Source organism: Puma concolor, chromosome A1 (assembly GCF_028749965.1).
Source record: "Puma concolor isolate L17-30 chromosome A1, mPumCon1.1.hap2, whole genome shotgun sequence".
Lineage (NCBI taxonomy): Eukaryota > Metazoa > Chordata > Mammalia > Carnivora > Felidae > Puma > Puma concolor.
The window spans coordinates 118911506-118933164 of record NC_141667.1 but is presented as its reverse complement, the minus strand read 5'-3'; the positions used below and the strand labels follow the sequence as shown (position 1 = coordinate 118933164).

General features: G+C 36.0%; 1 protein-coding gene across 9 annotated transcripts in view; it reads left to right on the top strand.

Moving 5' to 3' along the window:
- The window catches only part of TCERG1 (transcription elongation regulator 1), a 61956-nt gene that overhangs the window by 21739 nt on the left and 18558 nt on the right, over positions 1-21659 (top strand). For 5 of the 9 annotated variants that reach the window (XM_086701239.1, XM_086701223.1, XM_086701202.1 and 2 more), the window contains 8 exons: positions 895-1007; positions 1773-1861; positions 9941-10101; positions 11344-11400; positions 11551-11617; positions 12714-12764; positions 14106-14241; positions 15097-15186. In XM_086701239.1, coding sequence (XP_086557365.1) covers positions 895-1007; positions 1773-1861; positions 9941-10101; positions 11344-11400; positions 11551-11617; positions 12714-12764; positions 14106-14241; positions 15097-15186 — 764 coding nt within the window. The remainder of the gene's footprint in view (positions 1-894; positions 1008-1772; positions 1862-9940; positions 10102-11343; positions 11401-11550; positions 11618-12713; positions 12765-14105; positions 14242-15096; positions 15187-21659) is intronic. The other 4 variants (XM_086701249.1, XM_086701230.1, XM_025925067.2 and 1 more) reach the window with 1 other exon arrangement.

Here is a 21659-nt window from a genome sequence, read left to right as displayed (position 1 = left end):
TCTGAGTTACTTCCTTTTTAGCACATTTGCAGGATTTGCTAATTCTGTAGTTGTTGGATTCTTTATTTTTACCGAATTCATAAGCATGTATTTATTTAAAAAGCCAGTTCCACTTCCATGTTTGTGATTTTTCCATCCATCTTAAATTACACATACATACACACACATAGATTTTTTTTTTTTCTGTTGTCAGGAATTACATAATTATTCCGTTGTGTAATTACTGACATTGGTAGTATATGGAAATATGTATATTGTATGTGTCCTGAAGAAAACAGGAGGCCCTTGAAGTCTTGGATGAAGAAGACTCAAAATTTTCTTACCACCAGTTCCTGTTTCTAAGTATCTTAGTATCTCATCCCTTTCAACAGAGTGACTCATTGCTACAAATGATACGTGAATGACTTGAAAGACTTCATATCTCTCTGAAATGAGTGGTTCTTTTTGAGTGACAGTTTTCTCATGGTATAGTGAGGAGTTTGAAGTTTACCAGTGCTTTAGGTTGAAATTGATGATGATACAGAGAAGAACATTTCATCTTTGTGGTTAATAACTTCTAGTTCTGAATATCCTTTTTTTTTTTAATTTTTTAACATTTTATATTTATTTTTGAGAGAGAGAGAGAGAGAGACAAGAACACAAGTGGGGGAGGGGCAGAGAGAGGGAGACACAGAATCCGAAGCAGGCTCCAGGCTCTGAGCTGTCAGCACAGAGCCCGATGTGGGGCTCGAACCCACAAATCGTGAGATCATGACCTGAGATGAAGTCAGTTGCTTAACCGACTGAGCCACCCAGGTGCCCCTAGTTCTGAATATCTTACCTGCTTAGTCTCTGAAAGTTCTTGGAAAGTTACACCAAAAACCAACAAGTGACATTGTCTTAACTTTGTAATAGAAAAATTAGAGGAGAAGATTAAAGAGCCAATTAAAGAACCTTCTGAAGAACCTCTGCCAATGGAGACGGAGGAGGAAGACCCTAAGGAAGAGCCAATAAAGGAGATAAAGGAGGTAAAGGGCCACGACCTGTTAACCTGGGAGCCAGAATTAATTGTTGGGTACAATTTACTTGTAATTTGAAAACGTATCTGATACAGTTTCACTTAATTGTTATAATCTTATTTCTGAAATTTTAGGGTTCTTTGAAGTTTGTCATATAGTTTTTCCTTTGAAAATTGTGTTAAATTACTTCTTATAATAAACCACGGCCCCTAGAAAGAAAGGGCCTTGGACCAGAGCATGGACCCAGTCTCTAGCCTCCTGATTATTTATAGACTGGTACATGGTAAAATTATAAGTACAGTTTTACATTTGGGGAATGTTATATTTTATCTGTCTTCTGGCATGGAATGATCTCTATACAGTACTGAAAGAGCTCTGCTTTTTCAAAGCTTCCTATATTCGGTCAGGGACCAGAGGTAGTCATGTTTATTAGTAAGGAAGTTAGGAGAAGAAAGACATAACCTTAAATGAAGAGGTCTTCTCTAATTTTCTATACTGTGTTCTCCATTTCTGCTCCTAAGCAGATGGTCAGTGAGTTTGTAAGATAGAACCATCTGCTGTTGCTGGCATCTGCTGTTGTAGAATGCGCTCTGTCTAGGGAGCAAGGAGTTAGAACTTTCTTAGAAATTCTTACTCAGAGTCTGTACTCCATGTGCTACTAACCAATTTTATGTTGGTTGCACTTTGAGGTGTTTGCAGTGTTACTTGTATTGTGTAGTAATTCAGTATAGTTTTGTGATACTAAATAAATGGGAGTAACATCATTTCCTATAGGAGCCCAAAGAAGAGGAGATGACCGAAGAAGAAAAGGCTGCCCAGAAGGCAAAGCCAGTAGCTACTACCCCTATTCCTGGTACTCCGTGGTATGTACTTGGCTTACTTTAGTAAGTTACTTTATTTAATTATTTTTTCTTTCTTTCTTTTTTTTTATTAATTAAAAAAAAATTTTTTTTTAACGTTTATTTATTATTGAGAGAGAGAGACAGACAGACAGACAGACAGACAGACAGAGCATGAGCAGGGGAGCGGCAGAGAGAGGGGGAGACACAGAATCCAAAGCAGGCTCCAGGCTCCGAGGTGTCAGCACAGAGTCTGACGCGGGCTCAGACTCACAAACTGTGAGATCATGACCTGAGCAGAAGTCGGTCGCTTAACCAACTAAGTCACCCAGGCACCCCATTTAATTATTTTTTTCTTAATTACCATATTTGATTGTTACATACTTTATCATCTAGAAAGAAAAGATGCTTTAAAAAACAAACATGTCAAGTAGATGTTTTTATCTAATGAATATTTTGGTGTTCAAACCTAAAACTCATTTGCTACATTGTCTTCCTCCTTTCATGGTACTGTTCATTAATGTTTATCATACATAGTTACAGACTTGAGCCACTGTGAGATTCTGAATCTACTTTTTATTGTTTAAAATACTTGTAAATTGATTTTGTGTGTATACCCACATACATGATTACATTTATAGAACTGTATAAAGTTGACTTCTAATTGAAGAGTTGAATGGTAGACTTTTCTTTCCTTCTTTTGTTTGGTTTGCCCTTCTTCTACCTGCATCAATGCTCTCTCTCCTGTTCCTGCTCCAGCCTATGTAATCCATATACAGTCCACATGTTGTAGTGAATTGTTTCTTAAGTCTTGTAATCTATAGGTTCCCCTCCATTGTATCTTCATTGCTTTTTCTTTCTCATTTTTGTCATTTAAAAGATAAATATATTTGTTATATGGAGACTCACAGTCTGGATTTTATTGTTGCATCCTGATGGTACTCTTTGAGTCTTCTGTTCCTGATTTTCCTGCAAACTATCAAGTAGATACAGAAGAAACGATCAGATTCAGATTTGATCTTGTTGGCAAGAATAGTTCATAAGGGGATGTTTGGCAGTGTCTGGGGATGTTTTTTGGTTGTCATGACTTGGGAGGTGTTAATAGTGTATAGCATCTAGTCGTTAGAGGGCAGGGATGTGATACTCCTAAATGTCCTACCATGTGCAGGACAGCTCCCTACAAGAGTTAATTATTTGGCCCCAAATGTCAATAGTGCTGAAGTTTTCAGAATAATGAGTTGGTTTGAGTATTGTAAATTCATACATTTAAATATATATATTTTTTTAAAGGTTATTTTGAGAGAGAGGCGTGTGCTTGGGAGGGGCAGAGAGAGGGAGAGAGAGAGAGAATCACAAACAGGCTCTGCATTGTCAGTGCAGAGCCTGATGTGGGGCTTGATCTCACAAGCTGTGAGATCATGACCCAAGCTGAAACCAAGAGTCAGATACTTAACTGACTGAGCCACCCAGGCGCCCCTCAATATATTTTATATGCTTCTATCCATTACAGTTAATATCCTTATTGAATTTCAGTTGTTTCATCTTTGGCTGGGTGAAACCTCTTAAGGTTGACTCCAGGGTTTTTTGTTACAACCCTGTTTTTGATACCTTCCTTACTTTGTGTTTGGCAAATATGTTCCTGGCTTTCCTCATGTATTTCGTGTCTCAGACCTAGATTCGGCCATTTTGCTGTGGAGCCTGGTTTCCTTTTGTGGGAAGTGGCATTTATAGGATCTAGGGATAGGTGTTATTACTGAATAAGTCATTATTAAGTCTCTTTGGGAGACACAGACTGAACATGCACACATTTAAAGATACATCATTAGTTCATATCATTACTTGCAGTTCAGGTTTAGTACAAGATTTTTACTGAATCTCATCATCTGTTTTAATTCAGTATCCCCTTTTCTGCTGAATATCCTGTTTCTGAGTAATAGTGACATAATTTACTTCTCTTCTTTTTGTTGTTTTGTTTGTTTTGAATATTTATGTATTTTGAAAGAGAAAGAGAGGGAGCTTGTGGGCCTCAGTGAGCGGGGAAGGGGCAGGGAAAGGAGGAGAGAAAGAATCCCAAGCAGGCTCCGTGCTGTCCAGCCAGAGCCCAGCATGGGGCTTGATCTCAGGATCCCTAAGATCATGACCTGAGCTGAAATCAAGAGTCAGATGCTTAACTGACTCAGCCACCCAGGTGCCCCTCATTTGCTTTGCTCACACAACAGGTCACACAATAACAGTACTGACACTGTCATTAACAGTGCGATACTGAAGATCGTTCAGGCTTTTTTTTCTCCCCGTTATTTTTATGTTCAGGATATGTCCCTCCAGGGATGTGTAGTCAAATCACTGTGTTTTAAAGGCATTTGGAATAATTGTTTTCTGTATATTTCACTTTACCAATGTGATACACACCCTCATTTTTAAAAATAATTATGCAAAATATCTGCCATGGATCCATAATCAAAGTTATGGAAAGAGTCTATTCAACGAATATATTCCTAGGTTGTGGTTTCTGAGTTTGAGTATTGTACATGAAAAGCTAACCAACTTCAAACCGCACCAGGCTGAAGCTTTGTGGGCCTCATCAGTTTTCAAGTTTGGGTTTCTCTCCAGATGAGTGAAATTGTCTTTTGGAGTTTGTTTCATTATTGCTTCTTTTTACCTGTTTTTTTCCTTTTCTGGAACATGTTATCTGCATGTCAGGTCTCTTGTATTTATTATCCTCTAAACCTCTTTTTCTCTGTTTTATATCTATAGTTTTTGTGTCCTGCTTTGAGTAATTTTCTCGTCAGTCTCATATATTAGAAAAGAATATGTGAATCTGTAAAAACATACAATATGAACGAATTACAGGAAGTAAAAAATTACAGAATTCCACCTTCACCAAGCCTTCTCATTAATAAAAATTTGATTTCATACAATTTCTGGACCCTTTGCTATGTTGTTTGTATACATGTGTATAGAGTTTTATGTGTGGTGTGCATGCATATTATAGTGTCTTAAAAACAATATATTTTCCATGTTTTTTTTACTAAATATGTCCCAGAAATTTTGCTGTTTTTGTACAAATATATTTGTGATAGCATAATTTTCCATAAATGTATAATTTTTTTTATAAATGGGTGATTAGTTTGTCTTCCCTCCCCCACCCCTGCAGCATTACAAAAATTGACATTCAGAATATCCTTACACATATCTCTTTGTGAACACTTGCAAGTATTTCTGTTGGGATTGATTTCTAGAAGTGAAGTTGCTGAATCAAGTGATACTCCTCTTTAATAGTTTGGTAGATACTGCTAAGTTGACCTCAGAAAGGCTTTTTGGGGGGACAGGCTGGACTGTGCCAGTTAATATTCCCTGCAATAGCCTACCAGTGTTCTCTCCCTCACACCAGTGTAGGGATAGTCTATTTAATCTTTGGTAACCTTTTAAGAAAAGGAGTCCTATTGGATGTTTCCAGAATACATGGTGTAATTGAGTTTATTTCACGTTCATTGGCTGTCGATAGCTTCTTCACAGTTTTCCTCCTCTTTTTTGTGGATTTGTCTTTTTCTTAATGATAGGAGAGAGCTTCTTAATGTATGCTCTTAACGCCTTTGACTTTTACATACATTACATCTTCTCCCTATTTGTTCATTTTTGTTTTGCTGTCTTCTCATACATAAATTTTATATTTTGATGAAATGAAATTTATTGATCTTCTGTTTACAGCTTCTAGGTCTTTCTTAGGAAGTCTACCTCCCCATATGCAGCTATGTGTTCCTAGTGCTTTTATAGTCTATCTGAATACATGAAGGATACCTGCTTGTCCAGATGATTTTCCAAGTTTTGTCAGTGAAAGAATGTATTGTCAGTAGAACTTTAATTCCTTAATTAATTATTTTCTATTTCTTATAAAATGGGTAAGTGCTAACTTTAAGCAAAACAAATTACTCACGGGGTGCCTGGCTGGCTCAGTTGGTCTGTGATCTTAGGTTGTAAGTTCAAGCCCCAGGCTGGGTCTAGAGAACACTTAAAAATTTAAAAATCTTAAAAAAAGAAAAAACAAATTACTCAGCTGAGCAGAATATGCCACTTCATTTGGATAATCAAATTTGCCTATCTCTTGGTATCTTCAGATGTTGCTCTTCGAAGAACTGTTTTTTAGAGTTAAGCTAAATGTAAAACATGAAGTTTCATATTTCCCTTACTTATGTTGGGATTTTTTTCCCCTGGTATTTCACAGCATTAGTTTATTTCTTTTAAAGTAAGAGAGGTCAAATTTAGTATTTTGTATTCCTTAGGATCAGTAAATTTTAGTTTCTGGTTCTAAGAGAATTTTTAATGTTTCAACAAAAGTTTTTAAAGGTCATGGACTAACTAATTTTTTCCATTGCTTACTAAGATTGCATCATACAGATTTAACTTGCAGTTATTTTTACAGTGTCCCACAAAGTGCAGAGTGAGGGCTGCCTGTATTTGCCATGCTTTATCTGTGTTGTAGTGCATGTTGCGTTTTAACTTAGGAAAATTTATCTTTTAATTTTGACTCTCTTCTGCATATACTGAAGAGTGGCACAGGTCTACTAATTAATTAGCTTGCTGTTGTGTTTCTGTAAGTTTTTTGTTGTTGCTGTTTCCAGAGCTTTTTTTACGGTGGGATTTTATTATGAAAAAGTTGAAACAGAGAGAAACATTGAATGTTTCTAGAACAGCGAGCACCAAATATTGACCACCTAACTTTTACAGCTGACATTTTATCGTGTCTGCTTCATCCCTCAATGCATCTCCAACCATTCTTATTTTTTTCATGAGTTAAAAGTTGCAGATAGTAGTATACCTCACCATTAAACATTTTATCTTTCATATTGTTAGCACAGGGCAGTTTTTTGACACAGTTCTTTGTCCATTATTTCCCCTGTTAATTCTGAAACGTCACTGCACATTTACCGCTAGTACTGTTGGAGCTATATTGGAGCTATATTGGCACACTTTGGTATTTTGAAACCAACATCAATTAGTAAAATAGAATCTCTGTCTTAAAGTAGTTACTACTGTTTATATCAGTTAAATAGTGTTTTAGAAACTGGCATAGAAAATTTAGGATAGGTTTTTTCCCCAGTAAAGTTAAACATCTAACAAGATGGCTTAAGTATCTCAGGATTATTCTTTAAAAAAAATTATTTTTTAAAGATTTTATTTTTAAATAATGTCTACACCCATCACAGGACCTGAACTCACAACCCTGAGAATCAGGAGTCACAAACTCCCCCTACAGAGCCAGCCAGGTGCCCCTTTCAGGGTTAGTCTAATGGAACATAATAACACTTATCTTCCCCTATGCTTTTAAAATTAATTGTAGGGGCGCCTGGGTGGCTCAGTCGGTTGAACGGCCAACTTCGGCTCAGGTCATGATCTCACGGTCTGTGAGTTCAAGCCCCGCGTCGGGCTCTGTGCTGACAGCTCGGAGCCTGAAGCCTGTTTCAGATTGTGTCTCCCTCTCTCTGACCCTCCCCCGTTCATGCTCTGTCTCTCTCTGTCTCAAAAATAAATAAACGTTAAAAAAAATAAATAAATAAAAAATAAAAAAAAAATAAAATTAATTGTAAGGAGAGATCAGAAGTGGAAGCATTTTGTATTCCCTAGGATCAGTGAGCCTTGCTTTTTTTGTTGGATTCCATGACAAAACGTATCTAGTCCATTTCCACAAAAGATTTTGGTTTGGTAGTACATTACACATTTTGTCAGTTTTTTAAAAAAGATTTTATTTTTAAGTAATCTCTTTACACAACTTGGGACTCAAACTTAAACCCCAAAATCAAAAGTTACATTTCTCATTTTTATGTGTGTTAAGTACAATCATCGAAGTACGATGAGCTGAAATAGTTCAAGTTCATTCCCACAATCAAAATAAACATTTCTAGTAATCCCGAAAGTTTCCTTGTATCCCTTTGTAGTCCATCCCTCCCTCTAATCCCATCCTTAAGTGTCCCTCTGCTTTCTGTTATTTTAGATTACTTTGTATTTTATAGAATATCGTGTCGAGAATTCTGTAGCATATACTTTTTTTGTCTAGCTATTTCTTAAAAATATAACTATATTGAGATAAATCACATCCCTCATTTAAAGTGCACAACTCATTGATTTTAAATATATTCACAGAATTGTGCATTCATCACCATATTCAATTTAGAACATTTTCATTATTCCCCCCCCCCCCAAAAAAATCCCCATGCTCATTAGTAGTCAGCTGGAGATGAAGTCTCTTTATTTTTTATTCATCTGGGAATATCTTTTCTTGCCCTTGTTCCCAAAGGATGTTTATGTTGTATAGGGAATTCTGGGTTGGCAGTGTTTTTTCCCTCCACCCCAGCACTTTAAGGATGTTGTTTTACTGTATTCTTGTCTCTAGGATATCTGGTAAGAAATCCACGGTCATTGGACTTGTTCCCCTGTTTGTAGTGTGCCATAGTTTTTCTTAGCTACTAGCAACTAGCAAGGATTTTTCTTTATTTTTGATTTTCACCAGGTTGATTATGTTGTTTCTAAGTATGGTTTTCATGAAGTTTATCCTGCTTGGGGTTCGCTGAGCTTCTTTAATATTTGTATCTTTTACCAAATTTGGACTTTTTTGGGGGGGGGCATTGTGTCTTCAAAATTTTTTTCTGCCCCAATATCCTTTCCTTCTGGGATCCCAGTGACGTTTACGTAAGGCATTTTGACATAGTCACTTTAGTTCCTGAATCTCTGTTGATTCTTTTTACTGCCTTTGTTCTTCTGGTGGGATAATTACTGATCTACTTTCTAGTTCACTGATCATTTCCTCTCATCTCTATGCTAGAGAAATTGAATTTCAATTGTGTATTTTTCTTTTTTTCGTTTTATTTTAATTCCAGTATAGTTAGCCTGCAGTGTTCTATTAGTTTCAGGTGTACAAAGTAGTGGCTTCAGCACTCGTATACCACACCAGTGCTCATCACAGGTGCACTCCTTTATCTCTATCTCCTGTTTCACCTTTCTCCCCACCCACCGTGTCCCTGGTAACCAGCAGTTTGTTCTCTGTGGTATAAGACTAAGTTTCTTGGCTTGTCTTTTTCCTTTGCTTCATTTCTGTATTTTCTGTCTCTATAATTTTTGGGTTTTTTTTTTTTTTTTTTTTTTTTTTTTTTTTTTTTTTTTTTTACAGTTTCTGTTTCAGTAATGAGAACCATGTTTTCATTCAGGTTTTTTCTTCATCTCATGAACTCCAGTTATAATTGCTTCTTGAAAGTCTTTGATTATTTCAGCAATAGAGGTTTTGTCTGATAATTTCAACATCTGGATTAACTTGGCTTGGCAGCTGTTGATGAACTTTTAATTATCTGACCATAGCGACCTGGTTTCTACTGGAAGTTTTGCTGTCTTTGCCGCTCTGACCACGCTACTGTGTGACTCGGGGCTCTCGGGGCAGAGATTTCAGGGAGGAAAAGTGGGAAATTTACACCCTTGCAGTTGCTGCTGTAAACATTGACTCTCTTCCAAACTTAAATATTTATTTTTTAAAAACTGTACAGAGCCCTTATGTTCTTATTTTTTCTATTTTGTCTGAATTTCTTGTTATAATAGGAACAGTGAACTGTAATGGGCTATGGTGTCATAGTGCAGTCAGTACTTTCTTATTTTTTGTATTAGATATAATGAGATATTAAAGATTTCATAGCAGGTTGCATTTGAGTATGTAAAATTCTGATTTGGTAAGAAATATATAGAAGAACTATGTAATAGATACTGTGCTGTGGTCTGTTCTTTAGCTTTAGAACTGCTTGATAGCATTCTTGTTTGTTGCCATTGAACTCATCTTTTGTGGTAGGTAAAAATGCAGCACTCTCAGATTGAGTGAGCCAGACCAAGTTACTAATTATATGAATTACTTTGCTTTTCCTGGTTTTATCCACTAGTGTGTTGAGCTGCTGTTCTTAACCTTTGCCAATCAGCTCTCTCCTTTAAAAGTCATGTTTGGCTAACTCCTGCTGTCTGGAGGTGTCCCCACCACCACCACCACCTCTCCTTTAGCAGGATGACAGTAAGAGACCTATCTCTCAAATATGTTCCATAACCTGAGAAACTGATATTTGAATCAATTCGTAGGTGTGTTGTTTGGACTGGTGATGAGCGGGTCTTCTTTTATAATCCTACCACCCGTCTCTCTATGTGGGACCGACCTGATGATCTGATTGGAAGGGCGGATGTTGACAAAATTATTCAGGAGCCACCTCATAAAAAAGGAATGGAAGAAGTAAAGAAACTAAGTAAGTTTTCAATTAGGAATTTGTCCTCTAATTTTAACATTCTTTTAATATTTTTATAGAAAATATGAGGCCATTTAGGAAAGCTTGCTGTTTTCAAGGAATATAACAAATTTGAGAAATGGGAAATAGTCCACGATGCTAGTTTGAGTTCAATAACAGAGTTATTTAAAAAAAATAGAGAATTTGGACAGTTTTTTTTTGTAAGATATTTATATGTGTGTTTTTTTAATTGCCTCATCATGATTTTTAGTCCAAGATAATGTTGGCTTTGCTAAGGTTTGCTATTTGCTTATTAATAATACTAAAACATTTCTCAGTGTTCTTTTAGCACCTTTTGTAACTAGTAATATTTTTTGAAATAAAATTGTACAGAGTATTTTTAAAATACTGGTTATTAAACTTTTGTAAAGTACAAGATTTGGTAAACTATGAAAGCTTAGTCTTTTGTTTATTTGTTTACTTATTTGGAGAGAGAGCAAGCGAACAGGGTCAGGGTAGAGGTAGAGGGAGAGAAAATCTTAAGCAGGTCGACGTGGTGCTCCATATTGGCCAAGAGATCAGGACTGAGCTGAGATCAAGAGTCAGACGCTTAACTGACTTAAACCACCCAGGCACCCCAAAGTTTAGTCTTTTAAAGTAATTGAAACTTAGGGAAGGCAAGCCTTATTTCTGACAATATAAAGACAAACCTTTTTAAGAGATTATCTTTTAAGGTACCTCATGTTCAGGCAGCATTTCAATGTATATAATGAACACCAATATTTATACATAATTTTGATTGCATATTTTTTATTGGTAATTTGCCTTCATTTTGATAGGATTGTTTTTATAGAGCCCCCCTTCATCAAATATAGAAGCATAAATGAATCACTAATACTTCCAATGAAATAAATTCTCATCTATGTCATTTATAATAATTGAGAAGTCTTCATGGATTGTGTGTATTTGGTGCTACATTTTTTGCTTAGGAGTCACTTTCAAATCAGTGAAACTTTCCCTGTCTGTTGCTAGAGACACTAGGCATTAGTTTTTCCCATGTGTCATGAATAAACATTTCAAAGTGAATTAGAAATTTAATATAAAGGGAAGATTAATTTAAGAAGTATAGAATTGTGTTTTGTTTAATGTTTTATAGAGGAGAGAATATTATGGGATGGATACGTTATGGAAACGGTGACTTTTTAAAAGAATATGTAATATGTGCATGTAACTTCATAATAATAACTGATACGTTTTTGCCAGGGCACCCGACCCCGACAATGCTGTCCATCCAAAAATGGCAATTCTCTATGAGTGCAAGTGAGTGAACTATAAATTGTACCTACTTTTTCATACTATTAAAGCAAGTGTTCTGGTAGTGGGTAGCAGAAGGATGAGTACTTAAGTATTTCAATTGTTGCTTGCTTATTTTTATATTCTGACAAGGTTTAATTAAATTTGATCTTACAGTTAAAGAAGAACAGGAATTAATGGAAGAACTTAATGAAGATGAACCTGTTAAAGCCAAAAAACGGAAGTAAGTAATACTTAGAGTTTATGTAATTCAGGCAGATTATAGCTATTAATTAAGTCACAGTCAGTTTGTGGATGTGACAACTAATATGTATGTTGTTAGGAGACCGAAGTCATGATTGCTCTCTAAGGCCTGATATTAGAAAGCTTTGCTTTAGAGTGTAGAAATGGTGTCCTTACTGTTGCTAGATTTGCAGAATATTTGATTATTTAAGTGTATATTATGAAGCCAAGTGACATTTTAGGAATTAGTTGATAAATTATTTTCAGATATTCATTAAGCTGGAATTTTATAAAAAATGAACTTCCTCCTTTAGTGTAGACCCTAACAGACACCATTTCAGAAAGTTCATAGTTATAGATACACAGACTTCCCTCTTTTTTTTATATACTTGTCACCTAGCTCTTCCTTGAGTCTGTGGTTATTAATACCTGGTGTAGAGGGAACCTGTGAGCTTAGAACGAGCTTTGAGAGAAAGAGACTGCCATAAGTGGGAGCATTAGATTGGCCAGTGCTCTGTAGTTGGGTGAAATAGGAATGTTACTAATTAAGGGGGATCATAGGTGGGGGGTAGATGGTATTTGGCTGTGGCGGGAGGAGGGGGAGGAATGGGACCATTATTTAGCAGCAAAACGGAAAGTTTGAAGACATTATTAGGAACTGGATGATCCATAGTCCTTATCCGAAAAGGACAGATTGAATGCAGCCAAATTATGGCAAGGAAATCAGTGAGACAAACCCTCGGAAGGGTGGTTCTTTTTAAAAAATCATTAGTGACAATATTAAAGACATTAAGATGTTAAAGAGAGTCACTCATAATCAACCAAAGTAACACAGCTATTTTCATTTTTGCAGTTGACTTTTTAGTTCTTGACCAAATATGTAAATACTTTTATTAGTTGTAATCAACTGACTTTGTGTGCTTTAAAAAAAAAAAATTAGAATAAGACATTTGTTTTCTTAATTATTATAAATGACTGTATTCATTCTGTTTATGTAACCATAATTTTGGATGTTCCTACAATGTTAAACTTTTAGGTTGTTTTTAATTGTTTGTTCTTATAGACAACTCTGTAAGGTTTTTAACTGCTTTTATCAGGAGAATGTCAAAGAAGTCCTTTATGTGGATTGCCCGAGCTTCTCTATTTAGGTACAAAGTTAAAAGCCTATTTTTCCTGGCTTAGTTTTTCTTTCTTTCTTTTATTGAGATAGATAGTGATAGTTTGTATTGTGACATTTTTATTTAGTATAATTCTGTAAAGGTTATTTGTTTTCATTAGTTATATTTCTTGGATGTCTTTTAATTCTTTATTTAAATAGTTCTTAAATAAATTATTATAAGAGGGTATATTGTTTGGCAAATTACTTTTACCTGTTTGTTTTGTGCATATCTTAGGTCACAGACTATCTCGCTAAGTTCCTGCAGGTCACGGACTATGACTTCTATTTCTTTTGATTCATTCCCTAAATTGCTAATTACCTCTCACTTAACCATATTTGCGGGTTAGCCATTTAAATCTCTTGGGCTACCTTCACTTCCCTATATAGCATGCTTTTGAAATTTGTGATGTTTTGTTTTTCCCAATTCCCTTAAGTTTGTGTAGGGAGTATGAACCAATTTTATTTTGATACTTAGCAGATCATATTTAAGGAGGAAGATCTGCTCAGACACACCCAAATATTATTGAATTACTTTCTCTTTTGGATTATTCATATGAATGGGCCTTCTTCATAGTGCAGATGTTTGAGAGGTGACTCAATTTCATGTTTACAATCTCACTCGAGTACCATACAGCAACAGGGTTGTCCTTAGCCCTGAGGTGCATTTTTGGAGGAAAAAGAAGTAGTTTAGTCATTGATGAACAGTTCTAATTCCATCTAACTACTCCTGGGCCTATGTTGCTCTCTGGGACCTGTCCTTCAACTTAAATCTCAAGTTACCACCCAGAAAGTGAGTAAAAAAGATGTCAGGTAGGTAAGGTATATATCTCACATAACCACTTGGCCAAGTTTGCAGATATTTGCATTTTATTTTCAAAATAAATATTTGAGATTACTAAGACTTATACCAGTTTTTATTAGATAAAAATATTTTACGGATCTATAATGTAAAACATTCTGGAAAATACTATTTTTCCTATATCATTTCAAGAACTAAAAATTATGTTTTGTGCTGCTTGTTTCTAACACATAGAGTTTTATTGCAATGTTAGTTTTTTTTTGTTTGTTTTTGAAAGTAAGGTAGTTCATTTTGTGTATCAGACAGAGAGCACAATATAGCCATTGTAACATCATTAGAAGCTCATGTAACTTTATTATAATGAAAGTTGCCTATCCCTTAGAGTTCATTTGAAACCCTCAATATAATTTTTTTTTTGCCAAAAATATGCTGCTCAGTAGTGAGTCTTGAATATTCCATTGATTTAAAGATTTTAGTAAGATTCCTTGTTAATATTTTGTCAGTTGATGCCTTATATTTTATTTTTTATAGGAGAGACGATAATAAAGACATTGATTCAGAGAAAGAAGCTGCCATGGAAGCTGAAATTAAAGCTGCCCGAGAAAGGGCCATTGTCCCTCTGGAGGCCCGAATGAAGCAGTTCAAGGACATGCTGCTAGAGAGAGGGGTCAGAAAACAATCTTTGGGGGAGATATTTCTGTTTTGTATAAGTAATATAAATATGTCTTGCTAAAAGGTCAAATCTAAGGTTAGTGCTCATGTTTGGGGGGGGAGGTAAGGGAAGCCTATCAAATTACTGTACTCTCTCAAGCAGCCTTTTTCTTGGCTCATCATATCGTGTTTGACTAAATGCCTTTTTACTGTCCTTTTAAATACAAATAACATTTAATGTTATTTGTTGGGTCAAATGTTGACCCAACATTCGTTGGGTCATTAAATTTTGGTGAGTAATATAAGATGAGTATTAACAGAGTATTAACATTACAGAGTGGTGGACGACATGGGATAGGTAAGGTATATGTAATTTTTCTTTTAATACTTTCAGAATGGCTTTTGGTTAAAGGAGAACTGGTACTTTATGATATTATTAATAGAGCTTAATTGAGAGGGGTTTTGACGTTTTGGTTATGTTCACAGATTCATTTGAATAAGTTTAACTGTTCAGTTTAAAATTGCAACATTGTTCACAAGATTGGAGCAAGCATGGGAAATCAAAATGCAGATCTTCAAGGCTTTTTCTGATGTACTGATTTTTAAAATGTCACACAGTAGTGGTTATTTTAATGAGTAATTAGGTGTGTGTTATTTCTATATAATACAGAAATGTTCAGAGCCAATTAGTGTGGAAATTTGCCGTTGCTAGCCTCCCACTGCTTGTCATTTATTAGTGATGGAAACTTCAGTATGGTTTTTATTATGCCTCCTTTTTAAGCAGATGTCCTGTAGATTTCAAGGAAAATTATATGACCTTTATGTTTTTAGAGCCAACTTAATTATGAGGCAATACATTTTTATTTTAAAGGTGTCTGCTTTTTCAACGTGGGAGAAGGAGTTGCACAAGATAGTTTTTGATCCTCGGTACTTACTTCTCAATCCTAAAGAGAGAAAACAGGTAAAAGGAAAATAACATTATTTAAAAAATGTATATCCCTTAACAGCATAATTTAAAAACGAAAGGAATAAAATGCCATCCTTCCCCCCCCCCCCCCCCCCCCAGTACTCAAAACGCATAGTCTCATATCTTAGAACACATTTACCCTCTCTGTGGGCATTTCTGCCTCAGAAATACTTGCATATTTTTGCCTTTATTATGGACCTGGGTATTGCTTCATGAGTATCCTGTCCTTGTGCCTCATAATATGCTGATGCTGTATCAGGGAGTTTTCAAAATTCATTTTAAATGCGTTTATTAATTTACTTTTTACTGGGCAAATGTTGCAGATTTATAGTAGAAAAATAGCAATATACAGATGAGTAGAAAGGCAGAAGAAACACCTACAATCCTACCCGACTGATTGGACCATGACTGGACCCTGGTCTTGTAGCCTTCCTGTTTGTGCCAGTATATATGCATGAGTGTGTGTGGTAGGTAGACAACACTCAGAGACCCGTTTACGTGTAAGCACACAAGTCTACATCTAAGCACCATCTATTAGAATGTCTTTTCATCATAAGCTTAAAGAATTGATGGACACTTGAGGGTCTCTGCTCATTTAGTGTCAACATGATTTAGACTTGCCATGTTATTGAGTGCCATTATTCCTGTGATGATTCAGCAATACATATCCTCTCACAGTGATCGCTTTGTCCTCTAAATCCTTGCACACTTCCAACTTACATAGTTTCTGAATTACCTGGACCACCCTGACACTGAGCTCTGTAGAATGGTGAGTATGTTGAACTACTTGCTAGAGGGCTATTGAGCTACGACAAGATTTCATTTGGTAGTCTATTCTTGATTTGTAATTTAATAGTTGGCGTAATTCTCTGCACTGTTTGTGCCATTATGCATGTAGGTCTCATCACAAACTTTTTATAAAGAGAGGAAATTTACACTGTGCCAGACATGTATTTTAGTCTGTGTAATAGAAAAGCATGACTTTCCAAAGATACTTGCATCTGCATTTCAAACACAGTAGGGGTGTGTGTGGGTGTGTGTGTGTGTGTTTTAAACTGTGTGTAATGGTCTCTATCAAAAAGTATAAATCATTTCTTGATTCCTTACTTCTCCCCTCTGTGCATTTCAAGTCTGTCAGCAAAATCTACCTCCAAAAGCTTGTAAATGCAACTTACTCACCATTTCCCCCACTAACACTGTAGTTCAGGGCACCGTTACCATTTCTCAGCATCTGTGTAGTCCCTGACTGACCTCTTTGCTTCCTTCCGTTCTTGCTTTTTGGAGTCAAGTTCTTTTTCCACATAGCAGCCAGACTAATTTTACATTTAAGAGGCAAATTAAGGCACTGTTACTGTTCCCTTGCTCAAAAAATGTACATTGCTTACCATTTCATTTAGGATAAAACTGGAATTCTTTATCATGGCTTGTAAGATTATACTTACACTCTTATCTGCATAGTTCTTGAAGGTCTTGTCTTAGATTCATTCATTCTGGCCACAGTTCCTTTGTTGTGCTTTGAACAAGCTGGGTACATTCCGATACTTGGCTCTTCCTCTGTCTGGAGTGTTCTTCCCCTAGGTGTTTGCATATGCCCCATGATTTTATTCAGGTGCTTGTCCAAGTGCCTTCTGAGCCATGTGTCTCTGCTTTCTTTCCTTTATAGCACTCACAGCTCTAATTATCTAAAATTATCTACTGTTTTCTCCGGCTGCAGAATATAAATTCTGAGGGCTGGAACTTTGTTCATTGCTATATGTGTAACGCCTGCAGCAGTGCTTAACCTAAATATCCCTGAAGGGTTACTTTAAAACCTTAGTGACGTGACTCTTCATGCTGCTGAGTGTTATAGTTTCTGAGTTAAATTACAAGTGCATATTGAGAGCTAAAATTCTTTCCCAATTTTACAGGCATTTTGTAAGCTGATGGTGTTACCTCTTATTAAGAGTAATACTTAAAAAGACGAAAAATATCAAGCATTTTTCCATTTAAATAAAGACTACTTAAAGGTTCTCATCCTTTTTGAGTAAAATTCTTAAAACTGGAGTGTAAGAAATGAAAGGAGAAGCAAACATTTGGAATTAATATGTGTACTTTTTTAGTACTTAGTTTTATTTGCATGAGAGTGTAAAATCAGGGAGAAACCAGTTAAGTTACATATTTAAGTTAAATTTAAGTTTAATTTAAGTTACATATTAAGTATCTAGGTCGTGTATTTGCACTTTGTAACTCCATTTCTGAAATTTGTATTTTGATTTAAAACAACTAACAATTTTATTGAAAATGTCTCAGTCTGCAAGTGCATCTCTTTTACTTTTCTATGTATCTGTAGATTTACGTATATCTGTACATTTATGTATATTTTACATCATTCTAGAAGTATTTTATATAATTGTAACTATAAGTTTTAACTTAAGATTTTCTTTATTTAATCTTGTTTTTGATAAAAGATCACTTGAGTCAGAAATAGTTTTGTTTTGTTTTTTGTTTTGACAGTTTTTTTTTAACGTTTATTTTTGAGAGAGATAGAGTGGGGTAGGGGCAGAGAGAGAGGGAGACAGAGAATCTGAAGTGGGCTCTGTGCTGACAGCAGGGAGTCCACTTCGGGGCTTGAATTCACGAACTGTGAGATCATAACCTGAGTTGAAGTTGGATGCCTAACCAACGAAGCTACTGAGGTGCCCCTGTTTTGACAAAGTTTTAAACTGAATAACATTTTTAAACAGAAGCAGACCATTTCCATGCAGGATATTAGACTCTGAGGCAGAGACTAGTTATGCTAACACTTAAAATTGGGGGCACCTGGGTGGCTCCATCGGTTAAACATCCGACTTTTGATCTCAGGGTTGTGAGTTCAATCCCTGTGTTGGGCTCAGTGGTGGGCATGAAGCCTCCTTTAAAAAAAAAAAAAAAAAGGTAGCTTATTTCAAAAGTAAGCATTTTAATGTAGTATGTGTTATTGAGAGCTTTTTAAGGTTGATGTATTACAAATAGTAATACATTACCAATATAGTTACTCATTGTCAACTGGCCGTCTTGGCCACTCTTTACTGGATCAGTATCAAAGTATAAATTGAATTAAATTGAAATGAGAATGAAATGAAATAATAGAGGCGTCTTGAAAAACTCTGTTCCTCTGTACATTGAATACTTGGACGTCAAATGTGTAGGGATTTTTCTATATCAGTCAGTTCTCTGATACCAGCTGGTATCCTACCATTGAATTGAATTCTGACACTACACGGAATTAGAATCATATCCCATAGATTAAAGGCTTAGACCCACAAGACCTTCCCTCTCTTCAAATGCTTATCACAAGTAGTACCTTCTACACACTTCAGTTTAGCTACAACTCAGGGATTCCCCTGTTCCCCTCCTCAGCTTTAATAATTTGCTATAATGGCTCACAGAACTCTGGGAAGCACTTATGTTTATTGGTTTATAATATAATAAAGGATATGGTAAGGGGTACAGTTGAATGGCAGATGATGAGACACGTGGGACGAGGTCTGGAAGTGTCCTGAGTCCCTGAACTTCTGTCCCTGTGAAGTTGGAGTGTGCCATTCTCCTGGTACATGGATATGTTCACCAAGCTCGCAGTTCTCTGAATGCTTTTGGCTATGATTTTTATGGGGACAGCTTACATAGGCATGGTTGATTAAATCATTTACCATTGGTGATTGGACTCAGTCACCAGCCATTGAAAGTTCCAGTGTTCTAATCACATGGTTGATTCCACTGGCAACTATCTGCCATCCTGTGGTTTTCTAGAGAGACTTTCCAGAAATCACCTCCTGGCACTAACTTTGATGTAGTTGAAAGGGGCTTGGTATGAATACTATAAACTTGCTCTTTTCTCCTTTATCTAATTCAGCGACAGGACAAAAGCCAGGTACAACAGTAGAGGCTCCTGTCTCTCCTATCACTTAGGAAATTAAAAGGGTTTTAGGAGCTCTTGCCAGGAGCCAGGACAGAGACACTATATATATATATATATTTTTTTTTTTTTTCTTCTTCTTCTTTTCTTTTTAATTTAAATTCCACTTCACATATATTGTAATATTAGTTCCAGGTATACCCGGTGCTCATCACAAGTGCACTCCTTAATCCCTGTCACGTATTTAATCCACCTCCCCACCCACCTACCCTCTGGTAACTATCCATTTGTTCTTTGTACTTAAGAGTCTGTTTCTTGGTTTGCTTCTCTCTTTTCCCTTTGCCATTGTGTTTTCCCTTTGCCATTTGTTGTGTTTCTTAAATTCCACACATGAGTGAAATCATACAATATTTGTCTTTTTCTGATTTATTTTGCTTAGCATAATACTCTAGTTCCATCCATGTTGGAAATGGCAAATATATGTATATTTTCTTAAAACACAGTATCACACCCATACTTTTCACAAACTTCTGTGTTGAAGAAAAATATACATACATTAAAATCTAAACATCATAAATTTCACAAAGTGAGCATACTGTGTAATTATGTAGATTAAGAAATGGAAATGGTTATGCAGGATGGCTAAGTCCTGAAGGTCTGTACAGCATAGTGCCTATAGCTAGCAGTACTATATCGTATACTGAAATTTTTGCTAGGATGATAGAGCTTATGTTAAGGGTTTTTAATATCACTTAAAAATAAGAATAAATTAAAAGGGCTCGAGGAACCTTTTGGAGGTGGATATGTTTATGTCATAGACTGTGGTGGTTTCCTAGATGTATATTTATCTCCAAACTCACAAGTTGTATACATTAAATATGAACACCTTTTTGTACATCAATTATACCTCAATAAAGTTGTTTAAAACCGAAAAGAAGGGGCTCCTGGGTGGCTCAGTTGGTTGAGCATCCGACTTTGGCTCAGGTCATGATCTCGCAGTACATGGTTTCAAGCCCTGCATCAGACTCTGTGCTGACAGCTCAGAGCCTGGAGCCTGCTTTGGATTCTGTGTCTCCTCTCTCTGCCCCCTCCTGTTCGCCCTCTGTCCCCCTCTGTCTCTGTCAAACATACATAAACATCAAAAAAATTTGTTTGAAAAAATAATAAAAACGAAAAGAAATGGAATATAGCACCCTAGAAGCTACATTGGCTTAGACAATGTAGCTCTTTAATATGGATGTTTTGATTACATCTATAGAAGTCTACTAGAAATTTTTTATAAAAACTTAACAACTTTTGTGGTGTTTATTGTAACATTCACAAGTTGATGTTTTAAGAAAATAACCGCTTAAAATAGGGGACCTAAAAAGCTCACGTGTATTGGGAAGCATGACACAAATAATTAGGAGAAGCTTGGAAGCATACCAGAACTCCTAATTTTCTTTGAGAAGGTGATCTCAGCTAGCGATTCCTAACTTTGGTGTGGGATATCCCAGAGGAAGGGTTGTGAAGTTTTCTCCAGCCTCTGAAAAGAAAGTTAATATAAATTCATTGGGTTTATTTGTAGTTCACTACTTTTACAAATAAGAAAGTATATACCAAAAAGGGAGAGAGGGCTTGAGAAGAACCCTCTTTCCCACATGGGTCAGCCTGCACATGCTTTTAGGATTTATTGCAGTTGCTGTATTGGGATGGTGCTGAAAATGGCTAACGTGCCTGGCGGGAGATGGCGAGATAGTTGTAGGTATCTCTATATAGCTATTAAAGATTGGTAGACAGACATGGCCTGACCTGGAATAAAGTTTTCAGTTTTGTAAAGAACATTTTTTGTTTGACTTTTGTAAAGATGTACATGCACACCTTTAAAGAGACAAATATTTCTGTAAAATATGCTAGGAAAAATAATAGAGTGCTGCCCAGTTTTATCTTTCTCAAAACATTTCTTCCAGAGCATGTGACTTGCTTCATTTTGGACTGGTTACCCTCTACACCTGACATACAGCTGTTATTTTTGAACGTGACCAGTCTTTACCGTCATCCTGAGATTTCCCTCATCTCTCTTGTTTTTGGGGGTAGAGACTTCACCTGTTTCCTTCATCATAAGTCTTTTTCTTTCTTGGTTTACTCCCTTTTGACCCATTCCATCCCTGTAATAGCTTCTTGAGAGAACATGCATGGGAGATAAACTTTGGAGCCTTGCGTGTTTGCAAACATTCGTTGTACCCTTAATTTGAAATTGTTTGGTTGTTTAAGATATTTGAAATTGGAAATCTTTCTCTTTCAGGATTTTGAAGACGTTGCTCTTTTTCTAGTTTTCAGTGTTGTGTTTGAAGCCATCAGTTTATGGGCCTTTGTTTATGGGCCTGTTTATTTTTCCTTTGTGGATGTGTAGGATCTCCTCTTAGTGTATATAGCGTTCTGAAATCTCACCGTGATTGTGTACCTTGGTGGAAGGGGCCCATTATGCTGGGTGCTTCGTGGTCCTTTTAGTATGTAAACTCCTGTCTTTCAGTTCTGGGAGATTTTCTTATGTTGCTTTTTTGAATTTGTTTCCAACCTGTTTATTTTTTCATTCTGGGACAGAGAATTTGCC